The sequence below is a fragment of the Octodon degus genome, unplaced genomic scaffold, assembly GCF_000260255.1.
Source record: "Octodon degus isolate 3935 unplaced genomic scaffold, OctDeg1.0 scaffold00099, whole genome shotgun sequence".
In the NCBI taxonomy this organism is placed as follows: Eukaryota; Metazoa; Chordata; class Mammalia; order Rodentia; family Octodontidae; genus Octodon; species Octodon degus.
The window spans coordinates 4785999-4804937 of record NW_004524675.1 but is presented as its reverse complement, the minus strand read 5'-3'; the positions used below and the strand labels follow the sequence as shown (position 1 = coordinate 4804937).

The following is an 18939-nucleotide window of genomic DNA, read 5'->3' as shown; positions in this document are numbered from 1 at the left end:
CTGTGTCATTTATAGTTGTTACTGATGATGATAGCTATTATTTTTAGGCATTATGATAGGAACAGCAACCATAGACTTGCCCTGGTCAGCCTTAAATCCTCTTATATCCAGTTGCTATAGATCTTAGTAGGGATTACTAAGTCTGGCCCTAGGTTTGTTTAATGAAACTTGACTCTGGCCACAACTTTTCTTTCCTGCATCCTCACTCAGTTCCATTTTCCCACATGCTCTGAAACTGCACACTTTGTGTTTTGGCTCAGCCTGCTGATCCATTAGTCAAAAATGCCTATCTCCTCTTTCCCCTTTCCACTGTGATGGTTCAGTAGGTAAACAACACTTTCGGCTTCTAGCTTATGATGCAAATATGACTTTTGCTAAGGTTGAGGTGTGAATAAAGAAGTAACGGTAAAGAATAGTCTTCTATGTTAACCTTCAAAAAATAGCATAATTAATATTAAAATTGGCTTCTGGATAATAAAAATGATTGTAAATCAAGGAATTAAATAATAAAAAATGAATCAGTTAACTAAAATAGGTAGCAAACATTATTCCCTATATGAAAAAACTGACAAATGACTTTCAAAATACACAAAGAAAAATCAGTAGTGCTGACAGGATAACTATAAATTCATAAGTTTAGAAGAATCTTTAATACTTTGCTTCTAGAAAAAATAAAAATGGAAAGGATGTCAGTAGTGATACAGAGGATTTAGTACTATAAACTAACTTAACATTTGAAAATATAATTAAAATTAAAATTTAGCTGGTGTGATGGGGCATGCCTATAATCCCAGCACTCAGAACTCTAAGACAGGAGAATCACTGCCAGTTGTAGGCCAGCCTGGGCTACATAGTGAGTTCATGGCCAGCCTACACTACATAGCAAGACCCTGTCTTAACCTTCCCCAAAGAAATTAAATTAAAAATTTTAGAAACTCTACTCTAAAACAGCAGAATATATATTCTATTCATGAAACATTTAACAAGATAAACCACATTTTGGGCCACAAAACCAACCTTAAAAAATTTAAAAGAAGAATAATCATCCAAAGGACATTCTCTGACCATAACAGAATCAGACTAGAAGTTAGTTATAGAAAAAGACCTAGAAACTCCTTCCACATTTTTGGAAATAAGAAAAATTCTAAATTCATGTAATAAAGGAAAACTAGATGGGATTTTGAATTAATTTAAAATTCACTATATTAAAATTTTAAGCTAAAACTAAAGCAATTCATAGCGAAAAACATATAGCCTTACCTAAGTATGTTAAAAAAGAAAAGTCTCATTACAAAAAAATCAGAGAGCAAATTCAGGTCAAAACATGACTGAAGCAAAGTTTAAAAAGTAGCAAATGTTGGCAAGGATGTGAACAAAAAGAGCTCTTGCACATTGTTGGTAGAAACAGTGCCACTATGGAGAACAATATAGAAGTTCCTAACAAAGTTGAAAATAGAACTATCAATTGCCCAGTTATCCTACTCTTGATGTGCAGTGCATGCAAAGGAAATGGTATGAGCATACAGAAGGTGTCCGCGCACGTCCATGCTTCTTGTAGCACTGCTCACAATAGCTAAAAGATGGAATCCACCAAGATGCCCATCAACAGAGAGTGGACCACAAAACGTGAGTCCATACACTCAACACAGCAGTAGCCTTCAAGAGGAATGGAATCTGGCCATCTGCAGCAAGACGGAACAGGAAGACGGACACCATGTTAAGTGAAATAAGCCAGACACAGAAAGACAAGTGTTACGTGTTATCTTTTGTATATAGAAACTTAAAACAAATTGCAGTGAAAGCAGCACAGTGATTGCTAGAGACTGGAAGGGTGTTGGAGTAGGCTGCAAAGTAGAAGGGGCTGGATATGGTTGATGCATTCTCCACGCATGTAAGAAAATATTACAGTGAATCACATTTTTGTCATTAATACATGTTAAAAATAAATGAAACAACCATATAGAATAAATATTGAAATAGAGGGAAAAAGTTGGAGGAAGCGTATTATCTGGTTTTAAGAGTATTATAAAGTTATAATAATTGAGATCATTTAGTATTGGCAATGAAACAGTAAAAGTGAAGAGAGAGAAACTGATTCTGTAGAGTTGTCCTGGGCCAAATAAAAGAGGAAAAAGAGAAAAACAATGGAATGCTACTTAGCCACAAAGAAGGATAAACTGCAGTTTTATAGGTAAATGGATGCAAATTGAGACCATACTCATAAATGTTTTTTTTTTTTTTTTTGCGGAACCAGGGATTGAACTCAGGCCCTTGCACTAGCCAGGCAAGCCTTTATTCTACTGAGTTATCTCCCCAGGCCCCATACTCATAAATGAAATAAACCAGATACACATTTGTAAACACTGCAGTCTCACTAGTGTGAGAAGCCAGTTCTATAAGGTCTCTTGCATACACACTGTTTTTCCTCATTTGGTACTCAATGTGACCTTAGGATTCTGCTAGCAAGAAGGCCACAGCCAGATGCAGCCTCTCATCCTTACACTGTTAATAGGTTGGGGATTACTAGGTTCTTTGTATCCTAAACAAAGAAATGAGGATGCACAGTAGCAGTAAGATAAAAAATGTAACTGAAAGAGAAAAGACAGTATACACTCCACAGAGTGGGAGTAGGTCAGTGAGAAGAGTGCTGAGGGGTCTTGGTGTTGAGGGGACTTGGTGTGAAGGGTTTTAAACGTAAGAGTTTGGGGTGGGATTGAGAGTTTGCTCTCAAATATGATCTTGCCATTAAGCAGCTTGACTTAGCCCTGCTGTCAAGCAGTAGGGTTTTTGGCCTTCTATGGCCCCTAGAGCAACTAACTATCAAAGCAGCCAAAGTTCACAACAGAGTCAAATCTGCAGAGTTAATGACATAGTAATCAGGATTGGGGTCAGCCAAGGTTTTCAGAAGAACACCAGGCATGTGTGCATGTATGTTTGTGTGTGGGTGGACTTACTGTATATAAGCTAAGTTACCTGATTACCTTTTCCCACTGTCGGTAGACCTGAGCATCTGGAGATGTACTATAGTGGGACCCAAGGGAACTTATGGGGTAACAGAAATTAGAGGGATTGAAATGTTGGTTATACTAAGCTATGCATTTGTCAAAAGTCATAGAACTGTACACTTAAAAGGGGCAAGTTCTCACCTCAGAGCCAATTACTATGCTCAGTAACAAAACAAAGTGAAACTCAGAAAATTAACAAGTATTGAAGAGGATAGGGAGAAGTTAGAACACTTATTGTTAGTGTGAATATAAAATGGTAGTATGCTCTGAAAATGGTATGGAGACTTTTTCAGCAAAAATAGAATTACCATGTGATCCTGCAATCCCACTTTTGGGCATTTATCCAAAAGAATTAAAGACAGAATCTTAGAGATTTTTCTACACTTATGTCTATGAAACATCAAGAGAAGGAAGCAACCCAGGTGTCCATGGACTGATGAATGGATAAAAAGAATGTGGTCACACACATACAATGGGCTATTACTCAGACTTAAAAAGAAGACAATCTTAACATATTGTCACTTGGTTTTGGGGTGCTGGAGTGTTCTTTTAGAGGTGATTTCCAGATTCTTCTCCTAGTAAAGAATTGGTCCACAAAAGCACACATGATAGCAAGGTTTTATATTTATTAAGGGTGGGAAAAGACAGGCTTTGAAGGACAATTTTGGAGAAGGTAAAATTAGGGAAAAAAGAAGTATACTGCACAGGATGAGAGTGGGCTATCGAGGGGATGCTAGGGATAGCTCAGTGGCAGCCATCTTTTTATTTTTATTTTTTTGTATTTATGATTCTGGCCTCACAGCTATGCCATCCTACCCATGTGTACTCCAGTTTTCCTGAGAAGTCCACATGCAGGACTCTAGGAACTGTTCTGCACATGTGTTCTGGGCTTTGTAATTAACAGATCATGTCTACTTTTCCAGCTAGCTTTAGCCACACCCAAGCCCCCTCCTTCATTTTGTTAAAACTTGGATGAACTATGAGGGTATTATGCTAAGTGAAAAATTAGTCAAGTTGCAAAAATTAGTCAAGAAATGGCTGTGACTCATCCACATGGCTGACACTGACAAGGATCTACAAGCTGAGGTACAAGGTCTCAGGATAAATCCTGAGGGGATTTGACTGACCTTATCAAAAGCTACAATTCTTGTTACATAGTTCTTGCTTTATCTTGGTCTTAGCCATCCAGCACAAAAGTATAAAAATGAAGTATAAGAAGTAAAGCCATATTATTATGCTGAGCTGTAAGAAACTCGTCAACAACTTCTGACATCGCCAGTCATATGGAAAACCCAATCTATTATGGACTACTGGACTATTTTGGAATATTTTGCTGAATCCTATTATGGACTACTGGACTATTTTGGAATATTTTGCTGAATTCACACACCTATAATATTTAAATGCAAAACTAAACAAAAAAGGGGACACAAATGAATGACCATTTTGTATCTGTATATTCAAAATAGTTAAGTTATATATATATATATGTATATATATATATACAGTTAAATTCTCTTAAATCAATGAATAGAGGAATTTGTTCTAATAGTGTTTGTAAATAGGTTATCATGTCTGCATCTTGTACAACAAATAACCACTAAGAAAACAATATGCAATGTATTAATTATTGAAACTGTCCTGCTAATTTGATTTGAAACTGTCTCATTGCTATTTGTTTCTCAATAAAATTATGGAAAAAAGAATCAGTTACAAAAAGACAAGTATTTCATTATTCTTTTTTTTTTTTTCGTAATTCTATGTATATCAGGTATCTAAAGTAGCTGAGCTAATAGAAATAGAAGTAAAATTGTGGTTGAGGAGATAACCTGTATTAATCTCACAATGTCTCAACCAATTTAGTGTTAAATATTTATGCAAGTTTTTCTTTTCCTTAAGTGTGTGTACACTTTTTGGCATACTGAGCCCGGAACACTTCTTAGTTCTTCTTCTCAGACCTTCCCCTCCCTTCTCTCTGCCCTCCTTCCATCTTTTGGTTGCTTTCCTTTTGGCAAAAGATCTATTTTCCTGGTTTATTATCTTTTTTTCTACTTATGTGTTGGCTTCTTATATCAGAGAAGTTATGTGATATTTAAGCTCATCTGTCTGATTTAGTTCACTTAACACTATGGTCTTAAGATGCATCCATCTTCCTAAAAATAATTCATTTTATCTTTTATGACAGAGTAGGACTCCTTTGTGTATAAATACCACATTTTCATTATCATCAGTCTGTTCATAGATATGGAGGCCACTCCCAAGGCTTAGCTACTATGAATTCTGATGCCATAAATGTAGATATGTATGTAGTACTATAATATAATGTCTTTAACTCATTTGGGAAGATATCTCAAAAGGGAATAGCTGGGTGAAGTGGATTTTTTTTTTTTTCCCCTTGGAACTGAGGATTGAACTCAGGCCCTTGCACTTGCCAAGCACTTATTCTACTGAGCTATCTCCCTGGCCCTTCAAATGGAATTTCTAATTGTAGTTTTTGAGGAATTTCCACAGTGATTTTCATAATGGTTGTACTCATTTACATTCCCAGCAGCAATATAGAAGGGTTCCATTGTCCTCAACCCCTACCAAAGCCTCACCAATGTTTGTTGTTATTTGATTTCTTCTTAAAAGCCGTTCTTTCTGGAGACAGATGGAATCTTGGTAGTGTTTTCATTGGCATTTCTTAAATGACCAGATATGTTGAACATTTTTTTTACATATGTATTGGCCATTTGCACTACTGAGAAGTGTTTATTAGTTTAAGTTGCTCATTTGTTGATTGGTTCTTTTATCTTGGAGAATTTTACTTTTTTGCATTCTTTATGTTTCCTAGATATTAGTGTTCTGACTAAGGAATAGCTGGCAAAATGTCTTCCCATTCTGTAGGTTGTCTCTTCATTTTGTTGTTTTCCTTTGCTGTGCAGAAACTTTTTTTTGTGCAGAAACTTTTTAATTTGATATGATCAACTTTGTTGATTCTGGATGTTATTTCTTGTGAAACTGGGGTTCTATTAAGAAATTTCTTGCTAGGCCTATGTCCTCAGAGTTTTATTTATTGAATCTCCCAGCAAATTACTTCTGTTTTAATATTGATATTTTTATCCATTTTGGTTTTAGGTTAGTATGTGGTGAGGTATATGGGGTCTAGATTCAGTCCTGCCAGGGGGACAGTCAATTTTCCCAGCTGCATTTGCTGAAGAACCTATATTTCTTCTAGTGTGTGTTTTTAGTCCTTTTGTCAAAGATTAGATTGCTGAATATGCCTCGTCTTATTTCTGTGTCTTTTATTCTGTTCCACTGATGCAGATGTCCTTTGTGCCATTACCATGCTGTTTTTACTCACTCTAGCTTTGTAATATAACTTAATATCTTAGATTGTGAGGCCTCCTGCCTTGTTCCTGTTGCCCAAGATGGATTTTGCTATTCTAGTTCTATAGAAATTTCAAGATTGTTTCCTCTAACTCAATGAAGCATACTCTGGATATTTTGATTAGGATTACATTAAACCTATATATTAACTCTGGAAATATGGTCATTATGGCTATATTTTTTCTTTAAAAAAATCTACATTTTTCAAAATAATGAGTGCTTTTAATTTGATTTTGTTTTTAACCTTTGTATCATGATGTTGTAGTTCTTCACATCAAAAAGTAGAGCCTGACACAGTGGCGGACATGGGCACACTGAGACGGTGATTGAGACTGGGTGTTGTGGTGCATACTTGTAATCCCAGCTCTTGGGAGGCTGAACACAGGCAGATCACTATGAGTATGATCTACATAGTGAGACCCTGCAGACCATTACCAAAACACACACACACACACACACACACACACACACACACACACACAATAAAAAAGTAGAGTCTGTTTTTACACCCTGGGTATTAGTCTTAGCCAAGTAATTTGGCTGATAGAATGTGTCAGAATTACTCATCAATTCCAAGCCCAGAACTCCAGAGAACTTTTATTCTATTCCCTATGTTGGATTTCTGAGCCCACCATGTTAAAAACTCAGGCTAACTAGTTGGAGAAAAGATTGGTAGCTTTGTCAATCCTGATGCCATCTAGTCAGCCTCTGCATGCAATTGAGTTACCTCAATACTGGCATTTGACTGTGGATACGTGGGGGAGGCCAGCTGCAATCACAACAGTCCGGGGAACTTGCACTGTTGACTACAGAATCAAGAGAGACTTAAATGATTGGTTGTATTACTCTGCTAATTTGTTAGGTATTAATCACTACTTACTACAGAAAGTTTTCATGGAATGGTATTTTGAAAATGAATAGGAGTTTTTTCTTCTTTATTTTTGTCTCATAGTGGTGGTGGAGGCCTCCTCTTTCCCTTTGGAGCACAGTATTCCTCAATGTAAAGTAGAAAGCCCGTGTTTTAGGAGCTCACATGTTCTCTGGAAAGGTACTATTTGTGCCAAGGAAATACTGGAGATGAATAAAGATTTGGGGACTAATTCTTTATAGCCTAAAGGATACCAAAGCAAAAGACTGTTAATACTTTTACTCCCTGTACTACCTTTTGACATTCAGCTGTACATTGTCTCATTTTGTTATTTAATTTTTCATGTTTTGATGCATTGTTTCTGGGTTTGTATAATTGTGAGCTTAAAAAGCAGATACCACATCCTAATTATTGGGTCTCTTCCTGCACCAGTTAGTGGAGTGCTTGCCATTTAGATGTTTTAAATTAAAAAGGAGAAAGGAACAGTGAATCACTGAGATGGATTAGTGTAAAGGGGGTTTGGAGAGGGTCAGGTATTTTCCACAGTCATCCACTCCAGACCAGAGTGGGTGTTGCACTTTAATTGTGGTATCCTGGATGAATGCCCAGACTTAATTGTTGATGACCCTTCCTTTTCTGCTAGTCACTGTTCAGTACAACAGGTTTATAAAAAATTTCATGGAAGTCCTGAAGAACCCAGATGTGACACCTCTGGAGGCTCAGTGTCCACAGCACAGCAAAGGACTGTAGACAGTGAACAGTGGATGATCTCTCTCTCTCTCTCTCTCTCTCTCTCTCTCTCTCTCTCTCTCTCTCTCTCTCCCAGCTCAGCCCACCCTGGGGTGGGGCTGGTGCCACATGTAGTGCTGGGGATTGAACCCTGATCCCTGTATCCCTGCACTGTCTAAGTTTGCCTAAGCAGGCACTTTAGACCACTGAGTTATCTTGTTGGTCCATCATCTCTTTGCTTAACTCCTTTAGGCAAAGGTTTATTTGGATTTGGCATGCTTTAATCCAGTGAGTGTTTTAAAGCCTGCTGTACTGCCTGACCTCGTGCTCTCAGGGTCTGTATATCTACTCTCCAGTGAAATGGGTAGGGGAGCTATTTATGTCCTAGCACTGAGGAAGGTTAGAGGAATCACTTTAAAGGAAAATTAAAATCTAACTTTTAAAGTTCCACTTTGCAGCTCCAGTTACAAGATGGGTTAATCTTTATGGATCCTGGAATATGAAATTAAGTCACATTCCTCTTCTAGATAGTGGAGAATGCACTTATACCAGAAAACATCCCTAAGTTAATTTCTAAGACCCTTTCTTCTGGGTAGTTCAAAGAAAATGTAAGCTTCATGTCTGTGCCACTGTAGAAGCCTGGGAAGGTTAGAGAGGTGCTCACTGTTAAGAATAACACAACTGAGGCTTTGTGAGGTCCACTGGCCCCAAGCCATATAGCACAGACTTGAAAGGCCGTGGATACAGACTCCAGACACCTCCCTCCCTGGGCACAAACTTCCTCTATGCTTGATGACCATGCAAGTAACCATCACTCACATACCCTCCTGCTAACTGTTCCTTGTGGGCTAAGGGTGCTACCTTGCAGTCTTCTCTGGGCTGACTTCCTTTGTTATCCAGAAAAGCAGTTCAGTTTTTTCTTTTCCCCAGTTCTTTCAGAAAGTTGTATTGCTAGCTGGAAATGTTACACAAGTTCTTCCTCCTTCCATTAGCCAGCATGGTTGAGTCCATTCCGTTCTCTTTGCATTCTAGATATGTTTTACATGAGGCTAATGGTAGAAGTCTTTTCTTTTTTTATTTTCTTTATTTATTTATTAATGTACTTAGGACAGAGTCTACAGGGTCTCACTACTCAGCTCAGACTCATAGTGATTCTCCTGTTTTCCATCTTACAAGCACTGGGATTACAGGTGTGCACCACCACGCCCATCGCTGTCACAGCATGCCCCATGGGTGGGGCCAGCACGGCATGCTGGGAATCAAACCTGGCATCTGCCTAAGCAAGAGCTTTAATACGCTGGGCTATCTCGCCAGTCTGGTAGAAGTCTTTTTCATTCCCCATTGTCAGGCTGATGTCTGATTTAGGCTGTCCTATTGAAAATCTGTTTGATTTTTGAACCAGAACTGAAGAGAATGCTTTTTGATTGTTCCCTGGTGCAGGACCTGTGAATAATTTTCCTATGCACCTGACCTAGCTCCATGATTGACAAGTCATGCCCATTTGCCTGGCCCTCTGGCTGTAATCTCCTGCCTCATAAATACTTCTTCTTCTTCTTTTGGTCTACAAGGTCTACAGGGTTTTACTGAGTAGATCGGACTCATAGTGATTCTCCTGTTTTCAGACTTCCAAGCTCTGGAATTACAGGTGTGCGCCAGCATGCCCAGTCTCCACCACCCCGGGGCGGGGCCAGCACAGCATGCCCAAGATCGAACCCCGGCCACTGTGCTCTGCCTAAGCAGGTGCTTTAGTCCGATGAGCTATCAGGCTGGCCCAACACTTTGTTTTAAATTGGAGAAACAATACTAGATGCAGAGAGTGATTTGCTTAAGGCTTGCCTGTAATATTGTGACATTGCTGGGACTAGGACTTGATGCCTGACACAAGGCTGTTCCTTTTCAGTGACATATTTAAAATCATATCATAGCTTTCTGGCAGAAACTCTTGGGACCTAAATCAAACACAGAATGGAGAAATGAAAAGAAATAAAGTTATTAGCATCTAATGAAAACCTTCAATGAATTAGGCACAGCGCCAAGCATTTTTACATATTTCTAAAATTTTAAACAAAAAAGTAAAAAAAAAGCCCAGTAAAACAGTTTCAAAACAGGCTAGTTAGGAGAGTACAGTAATAATAATTAATACATTGAATATTATATTCACAGGGTTGTTCAGAGTATAAGATATAGGAATAGAATATTGTCCAGAAAAGTATTAACACAAAACTTTCTATCAGTGAAATAAGAGAAACTAGCTGTATGACTATCTTAATTGCCGTGTGTGTGTGTGTGTGTGTGTGTGTGTGTGTGTATTTTTTCTTTTCCCTTTCTCCCATCAGTTTTTCTTTTCCTTTGGACAATTTCTTCCTTAGTCACAATATTTTTGTACATATTGGATCGTATTTTGCTCTCTCAATTTCTCACACTAATGAGACTATTTTTTAAAAATTAATTTTATTGAGAAACAAATAGCAATGAGACAGTTTCAAAACCGATTAGTAGGATAGTTTCAATAATCAAAACGAGACTATTGGGCCGGGGATGTGGCTCGGGGCCGGGGATGTGGCTCGGTGGCGAAGCGCCTGCCTAGCAAGCGCGAGTCCCCGAGTTCGGTTCCCGTTACCAAAAAAGAAAATAGTGAAAACGAGACTATTTTTATATATTTTTAAACCTCATTGAATTCTCTCAAAAACCCAAGAAAAAGAAAAAAACAAAAACAAAAACAAAGGCAAAAAACCCAAGGAGGCATACTGTCATTGGATAGCTGTTGAAACTGGGCTTAAGGTGATTACATAACTTGTTTCAAATACTAGTCCCCAGGTGGGGAAGCCAGCATGCATCTGACTGTGGGTCAGCCGAGCTTGAAGTAAACAGTGGGGCGCGTCCCCCCCCACAGCCGGGCACCTTAATAAGCACCCCTGATCTGATGAGACGTGGGCAGAAATTAGTTACGATTACAGCCTTTGATTTTTCTTGTGGTGGGAGGGAAAGGACTGAAATATTATTTCCTCAGGGATGAGAGCAGGAAGTAAACATGGTATTCTAAAGTCCCAACTCATACTGTGAAAACATGATCATTTCTGTAAGCGTAGAGGGCCGGTGAGATAGATCAGCAGACTTAGCGCCTGCTTAGGTAAGTGCAGGGAGTGGGGTTCGATCCCCAGCACCACATGCTGTGCTGGCCCTGCCCCTGGGCGTGCTGAACCCGATCCTGAGATCAGTGTAAGTGGCGCATGCCTGTAATCCTAGCACTGGGGAGGCTGAAAACAGGAGCATCACAAGCTGCGTGGTGAGACCCTGTACTAAATACATTTCTAAAAAATGCATGCTCATCTTATATTTCATAAAGTTTGGGGTTCCCGTGCTTATGTGAGATACCATTACTCCAGCAGCTCTTTTCCTTTGGCCCTCAGACTTTCTCTACAGACACTATTTTTATTTTAATCTAATCACTTTCATTTGTTTTCTACACAGATGTTTTAAAAAACTTGTACATAATATGCTTCCAAAACACTATTGGACAATAGCTATGGATTTTTTTTTTTTTAATTTTTGGAGACAAGTTCTTGCTATGTAATCCAGGCTGACCTTGAGTTTGTGGCAATCCTGTCTCAGCCTCCAGAGTGCTGGGATTACATTCACATGCCACCAAGCTGCACAAGAATCCTGAAATTATCCACATTATTAGAATCTCTTTATGCCTAGTACTTCAATAGATTGGATCACCTTCAGATGAACTGTTCATAGAAATTAAAGTTACAACCAAATGCATGACTATCTTTGGGCTCCTGGCCAATGAATAGGCGATGTGTGTGAAAGAAAACAGGCTTACAACGTGGGACTGTAGTCTTTTGTGATTATGCAGGGCACTGACCTCATTGATTCTCAGTCAAATTAATTGCCAGGTTGTGTTTTCTCATCACGGAAAACTTCTTTTCCCAGTTCACACCACGTGGGTTATAAGGAGAAAACAAAAGCAAAACCTGCTCCCCACACCCCAAACCCCCTTCTGTTAGGGGCTCCCAAGTGGACCCCAGAGAGCCATCAGAGGGCTGGTCCTCGTCGCATACCATACAGAGGTGGAGGGCTTGTTGTTCTCAGCTCTCCGCCTATTAGAGGATACCCCTATTGTTTCTGAAAATGCTGACCAGGACCCACACTTCCAGCAAAAATCCCTCTAGCCCTACAACAGCTGCAAACGCAGGAGCAGAAGCAGCAGATAAGTGTTTTGATAAACTGCAAGATGGACAAGGCTTGCAGTGCCCCCAGAACTGCTGATACCAAATGCCTTTAAGATACAGCCTTTCCCATCCTAATCTACAAAGGAAACAGGAAAAAGGAACTTAAAACTCCCTGTGCTCAGACAGAAATGAGACTGCCACAGCCTGCTTCGTTGCTGTTCTTTCTTGTGTCTGACTTGTAAACAAGAGCCTGTAGAACATGCAAATGGAAAGTCACGAAGCTCTGGGTTTCTGAAGGGATCCTTGGGGCCTCATGCACGCCTGTGGATGCTGGATGGAGAAATTTGGCAAAGCATGGACTCTTTAGCTAGCTTAGTTCTCTGTGGACTCTGCTTGCTCCTGTCTGGTAAGTTTTGGCTTTATGTTTTTAGTTTTGAAGTTTTTAAAAGCACAGTGGCTTCTGGGTTCTCCCACCAAATCTTCGATCTGGTTAGCAGGGGGTGGCTATGGCATCGGGCACTGTTTCTTTGTGATTGTCCATTCATTATATGAAGGGATTGAAATTCAGAGTTCCCGTGCCATGAGCTAGCTTTCTAGCGTTTCTTTCTGGGTGATTGCCTTGTCTGATGCCATGGGCTGAGGACAGACTGAGTCACTTTGGTGGAAGAAATATGTTTACTATGGTATATTATTTTCTGCTCCTCATTCAAAAGTGCCTCCTTAGTAATAAACAGAACAAAACCTGGTCTAACCTGCTTGAAGGAAAATCTTTAGTAAGTTTATTTTTGAAAATGAAATTCATGCTTAATATTATGGGTACCCAGCTAAGGTACTGTCTGTCTTGTCCTTTTTAAGTAAGAACAGAAATGCTTTTCTACAAATATTTCATAGCTGAATTGTGGTCAAATTCTGGTGTCTTTCTTTTATATTGGGGTTAAGTAATTTTGGGCTATAATTTTTGTTTTATTTTTTAAAAATCTGGCATATAATAACTCATGCAATATTTATTGGGCCAAAGAAGCTAAATCTTAGGCAGTTACCAGGATCACTGGGCACAGGAGATGGCTGGAACTTGCTATGGCATGGGGGCGGTCAGAGGAGTGCGCTTGGGCTCAGTGCATACACTGCACAAACTCTTTACATGGTGGCGTGCTGCTGGAGCTCACGTGGTACACATGACCCAGACCTGAACGATGGATCTCGAGCATGTTACTGCCATTGGCCTCCCCCAATTTTAATTTTTATAATGAAAAACTGACTTGATAATGAAAGTGAATTTGGAAAAATACATTGAATTTAATGGTGCTGGCTATCATTTAGGGGGAATTTGATTCAAATATAAGTATTTGTTATGTTACTTTTATATTTTTCTATGTTTACAATACAGAATCTGCAAAAAAAATGCACACACTTCAGAGAAAGAAAAACTCATATATATATTTTAATACTAAATTATTGAGACATCATGAGATTAACACAAGTTACCTTTGGTCCCTACAGTTACAAGAGGTGCTCCAAGTGGTGGCCTCTACCTTCCAGACATTTATTAGTATGGCCAAGTGCTGCTTGTATAACTTTGGTCATGGAGATTGCTGCAATGTATTTGCAGTTTCTTGTCTAAGGGTCAGCAGTATAGTGGCTTTTCTGTGATATAGGATATCTTTCAAGTCTCCCATAGACAAAAGTCCACAGATGCTAAATCTGGGGAATGTGCACCTTATCCAAATTTTTCTTTTTGTGAACTATGCATACAGGTTTTCTTTTTGGTAGAATCTGTGTTAAAGTATTAAAATTAACCCAATAAGATGATAGAATTATGTATAAATTGTTTTTACTGCTCTTCAGTTTTCTTTCAATGTCCAGTGTATTAGAAATGTAAACATCTTTGGGGGCTTGCCCCTTAGCTCAGCTCTTTAAGTGCCTGCTTCAACAAAGCAGTCAGGCTCAGGTTGCTGTGGTTCGATCCCCAGAAATGTAAACATTTTTTAAAAATAAGATTGTAACACAAGTTGCTGAACATGAAATATCTGAACATGAAAGATAACGGTTTCAGTATTTATGTAGATTTTTGTATTAATTTTGAAATTATTGTTTACTCCAATATTATGCACACTTAAATAGCCTTATTCCCCACTTTTGGTTTGCTTTCTAAGTGCTATATTTATCAGTGACATGAAATCTGGAGCTGATTCTCCAACAGGGTTAGAGCAATGCAAAGCGTAGGCATCTGCAGTTGTTCTGATGTACCTTTTAGTTTAAGTCATACAACTGTTTTTACACACACACACACACACACACACACACACACACAGCTGTCCTAATTTACTATTTTCCTATAAATGATTTTTACACTTAGTAAGATAAGCTTAAAAACACATTTATAAAATAAAAAAGGGGTTATGGGAAGGCTGGGGATATAGTGCAGTGGTAGAAAATGCATGCCTAATCTTGAAAGGCTCTGGATTTGATTCCCAGAACCATTATAAAAAGTTATGTGATTCAAGGCTGGAGAGAGAGATCAGTGGTCTAAGTGCCTGCCTGACAAGCACAGTGACTTGGGTTCGACCCCTGGTAACGATACCATGCCAGCCTTGGAAACTGTGCTTGCCCCAAAATCAGGCCCAGTGGCTCACACCTGTAATCCCAGTGATGGGGAAGATGAGATAGGAGGAGAACTATGAATCTAAGCTGTGTAGTGAGACCCTGTACCAAATACATAAATAAATAAAAGATTAAAAAAAGTTATGCAACTCAAATAGTTGTTGTATGTCTAGACTTTAGTTCCTTAACAAAGACAGCAGTGCATCAGGAGTACGAAGACCAAGGAGAGGGAGCAGGTCATCTCTCTTTAGGACGAAAAGGCACATTAGCAAAGTTGGTTTCTGGGGTAGTCTGTTGGGTCGTAATTTGCATTCTTGATCTAAGCCTCAGTGAACATGACTGCTCAAGGCTTGACCACTGCAGCAAGACTCTAGCTTGTGGACATCTACCACCACAGGAGTCTTTTCTTCTTGCCAAACTCTACTAGTAGACTCCAGTCATGGAGCAAGGCACTTTCAACCTACAAGTTTATTGCTAGTCCAATGAGTTTCAGACTTCTTATTCTGAATAAAGAAAAAAATATTCTACCTTTGCCTCAGTGAAGAATGGTTCTAGGCAGTAGAGAGGCTGACTGCTCATGAGAAGCTGGAAGAGGCATGTGGCTTACATGAGCTTCCCATGAACTATTGCAGATTCTTGTGCCTTCCTTTCCCATTTCAGTGAGAATAATTGCTGATTACAGCTCATAAACAAGTTCTAGTGAATGTATTACCTTTCCTTTGCCCTCTCATCCTTGCCACATCAGGCTTCTTTCTCACTGCAGAAGTGTGTGTGTGTGTGTGTGTGTGTGTGTGTGCACTCTCCCCAATCACTTTGACTTTCTGTTCATCAGGGAATGTGCTATATGATCAACTCTGATATAGTCTTCACCTTCATCTCCCTTTCCTATCTTGTCTGATCTTTTAAACAACAAATGCGTTCAGAGAGACCAGGTATCTTGTCTGAGGTGACAGAGGCAATGTAGTTATTCAGTCAGGAGCATGTTTGAGGTGGAACCTCCTCATTTGGAATGGTCTTGGAAGGCTAGATTCAAGTCTGAGTAGCCAAGGGGAGGTCTAGAAGATGGGATCATTCTTTGGAATTCCTGTATTCTCAAAGGAAAGAATTTTGCTTTCTTCGCAACTGTTCATTTTAAGTATTATATTATTGGGAGATCTTAGCATTTTTCTTTGAGTCTTATTCTGGAGAGTTTCTCGGAAGTGTTTAGTTCTTCAAAAACATCTCTCCAGAAGGGATGGAGTCTTATAAGTCTGTTCCAAAAGAATGTGTTATGTTGTCTGGGGGTTTAGATGGGTGGCCTGTGAATTCTTTTGAAGTGATCAGTTTTGTCTCCTGAAGATCTCAGAAGATACCTTTTTGATTGCATCACATGTTTATTCCCTGTAGATGGCTTACTGATGAGTGTACAGAGTCAGAATTCAGATACACGTCTCTAGGCTGGAGAATGTGACGAAACCAAAAGATTCCACTTTGGATAGATAAGTGTCAAGTTCTGCTCTTGGGTTCAGAAAACTAAATTATGTATGTTCACTTATGCATGCATGTGGGAGAGAACTGATTTGTTGAGTGTTCCTGTGAATGACACCCAGGTTTTAGCGATAAACAAAATTCATTGCGTCAACACATGCTCTCATTGCTAAAAAGAAATACAGTATAATGTCCAAATCATAAATTCTTTCAGTGTGCAGCTTAGAACATCCCCATTAAATGCTGAAGAGCCTGAGAATATTGATTGCAAATCCGCTAGGCGAGCTGAAGGAGGTAGAAGCATGGATTATGTCACAATGTTGAGATTATGTGATCAAAGCCAAAAATAAGCTAATTACTTGATTTCTGAAAGCCACATTTTCTTCATCTTTTATAGATAACTATCCATTTCTCAGGGTTGATATAAAAGGACAAAATGTTACATTGCATGTAAATTGCTTAGGCAACAAGAACTCTCTTATTTAAATTAAGCCAGTTTACTTGAAGACAAAGTGTTACTATGAAACAGACATACATTACCTAATACATGAAAAGTTCTGAAAAGTCCGAATGCTAATTGAATCTTTTTTTCATTTCTGTGGCTCATAAAATTATGAATATTTTTATCTCCATTTGTAATTGATTTCTATAGAGGTCATGACTATAAATTTTTAATCCTACAGATCCCACTCTGAGTTATTTACATTTCCCTTCTTATAACTATAAAATTTGCTATTTCATAAATCAAGCATATTGTACCTTCATAATGATAAATTATTAAAGCCTGATATTTAAAAAAAAGTGTTACTACGAGGACCACTGCACTAAACAAAGCTGATCTGATCTTTCCCAGAATGTGGACATGTGTCTCAGCACTGCGTCTCATAGTTGTGACGTTCTTCTACATAACCTCAGCATGAAGCAATCCCTCAAGTTTTGTACCTGCTGCTCCTTGCTTTAATAAGTCAGAAGACTCCACCTGCTGTGGACTGGCTTCCCTTTCTGATCCATTTGTCCCTGCTCATAGCCCATGCAATTCTACCAGGCCCGTCTGTACAATCTATGCATTATTTCCTCTTGGTTGTTGTTCTTGCTGGTCTATCCATTTCAAAATAAGCCTTTTCATTTCGCTCTTGTAAACACAATTCAACTAAACTTGCCTGGGCAAACTCTTCCTGCTGATATTTTTCCTCCAATTTTGTGTAGGCCACAAAGGCAGTCTTTTTCAGCTTTGGGTTTCTAGATTTAGTCCAATTAGCCTCTCAACTCTTTTCACAATAAATGTTATTTCTTTGGCCCTTAGTACTTTGATGTAATGTGTAGCAATTTTTATTGAATGGAGTATGGTAGTCATAGTAAGAAACTATTGGTAGCCCATGGCAGCCCTAAAGGAAAAAGGGAACATTATAGAGTTTCATCAATGTTGAAATAATAGTTTATTAATAGACCAATTTCATATACATTGCAAATAATATTTATTCTTCTTTGAAAAATTTGGTTATGTTAAAAGTTTCATGTAAACATAAGAAGAGTCTTTCTTTGTGGAATATAAAAGAGATACTTCTAGTATTTTAACTAGAACTTTGCTTAGATTAGGTATTTTGTGGAGGTTGAGTATTACATATAACATATGTTCATTTTTCACCCAGTAGACATTTATCATGTTTTTTGGCTAGCCTTTATTTATGCATCCTTCGTATACTCATGCATTCTTTAGTCAGTAGTGACTTACAGAGGGCTTCTCTTAGGCTGTGTGCTGTACTAGGAAAATAAACAAGCTGAGGTGTTTCCTTCTTTCTAAGCTTATGTTTTAGTGGAAAAGATAGATATACACAGATGAATTATAAAATTCTGTGATAAATTATGTAGCAGAGGTATTATATAAAATAGAGGTTTTCACAAAATCTATAGGGCTATAAAAATTTGATACAAAATGAAGCAAAACATCTAAATTAAACATAAATACTTCTGTTTATTTTTTTGCTGCTGAAGATCAAACCTAGATTCCCTCACATGATAGACAAACTCTAGTGCTAAAGTAACCCCCAGCCCTTAAATAACTAGTTAAATATTTAAAAGTAGAGTGACAATTTTATTGATTGACAAGTTGAATACAAAGAAAACAAATGACATTTGGAAACAATCTGTAGGTTAATTTTTTTTCATTTTTCCAAATTCTTAAAAATAGTCATAAATATTGTCCCAAACATAGCTGATTATGTGTTATACATAGCCAGATGACACAGTGGCTCATGGCTGTGATCCTAGCACTCTAGAAGACTATGGCAGGAGGATGACAAATTGAACCTGGCCTTGCCAACTGATTTGACTTAGAGAGACCTTGTCTCCAGATTTAAAAGGCTGGGGATGGACTCATAGCTCAGTGCAAAGTCCCTGGGTACAGTCCCCACACAGGAAAAACCAACCTCACAAACAAACAGAAAAGTCAAAAAATTTTGAAGAAGCAGATGTGTGAAAGAATAGAATAAGCTTAAGCAAGCTGAGTAAAACTGGAATATTATAGGATGGAATAGACTATTAAGGTAGAGGTCGGGTCAGGAAAAGCCTTGTAAATCATTTTATTTTATTTTCTAATTAAGTTTATTGGTACAGTTTAGATATGCATGATGATCAAGTTCATCATAGGGAATTTGTAAAATAAAATAAATACGTATACATAAAAAAATAGAGAGAGCTGGGTACATAGATCAGAGGAAGAGGC

The 18939-nt window shown here is 38.3% G+C and overlaps 1 protein-coding gene across 1 annotated transcript in view; it reads left to right on the top strand.

The window, feature by feature from the left end:
- Positions 1–12026: 12026 nt before the first annotated feature.
- Positions 12027–18939, top strand: part of Tek (TEK receptor tyrosine kinase) — a 182391-nt gene continuing 175478 nt past the window's right edge. Inside the window, exon 1 of the mRNA XM_023723507.1 lies at positions 12027–12555. Coding sequence (XP_023579275.1) covers positions 12477–12555 — 79 coding nt within the window. The 5' untranslated portion in view covers positions 12027–12476. The remainder of the gene's footprint in view (positions 12556–18939) is intronic.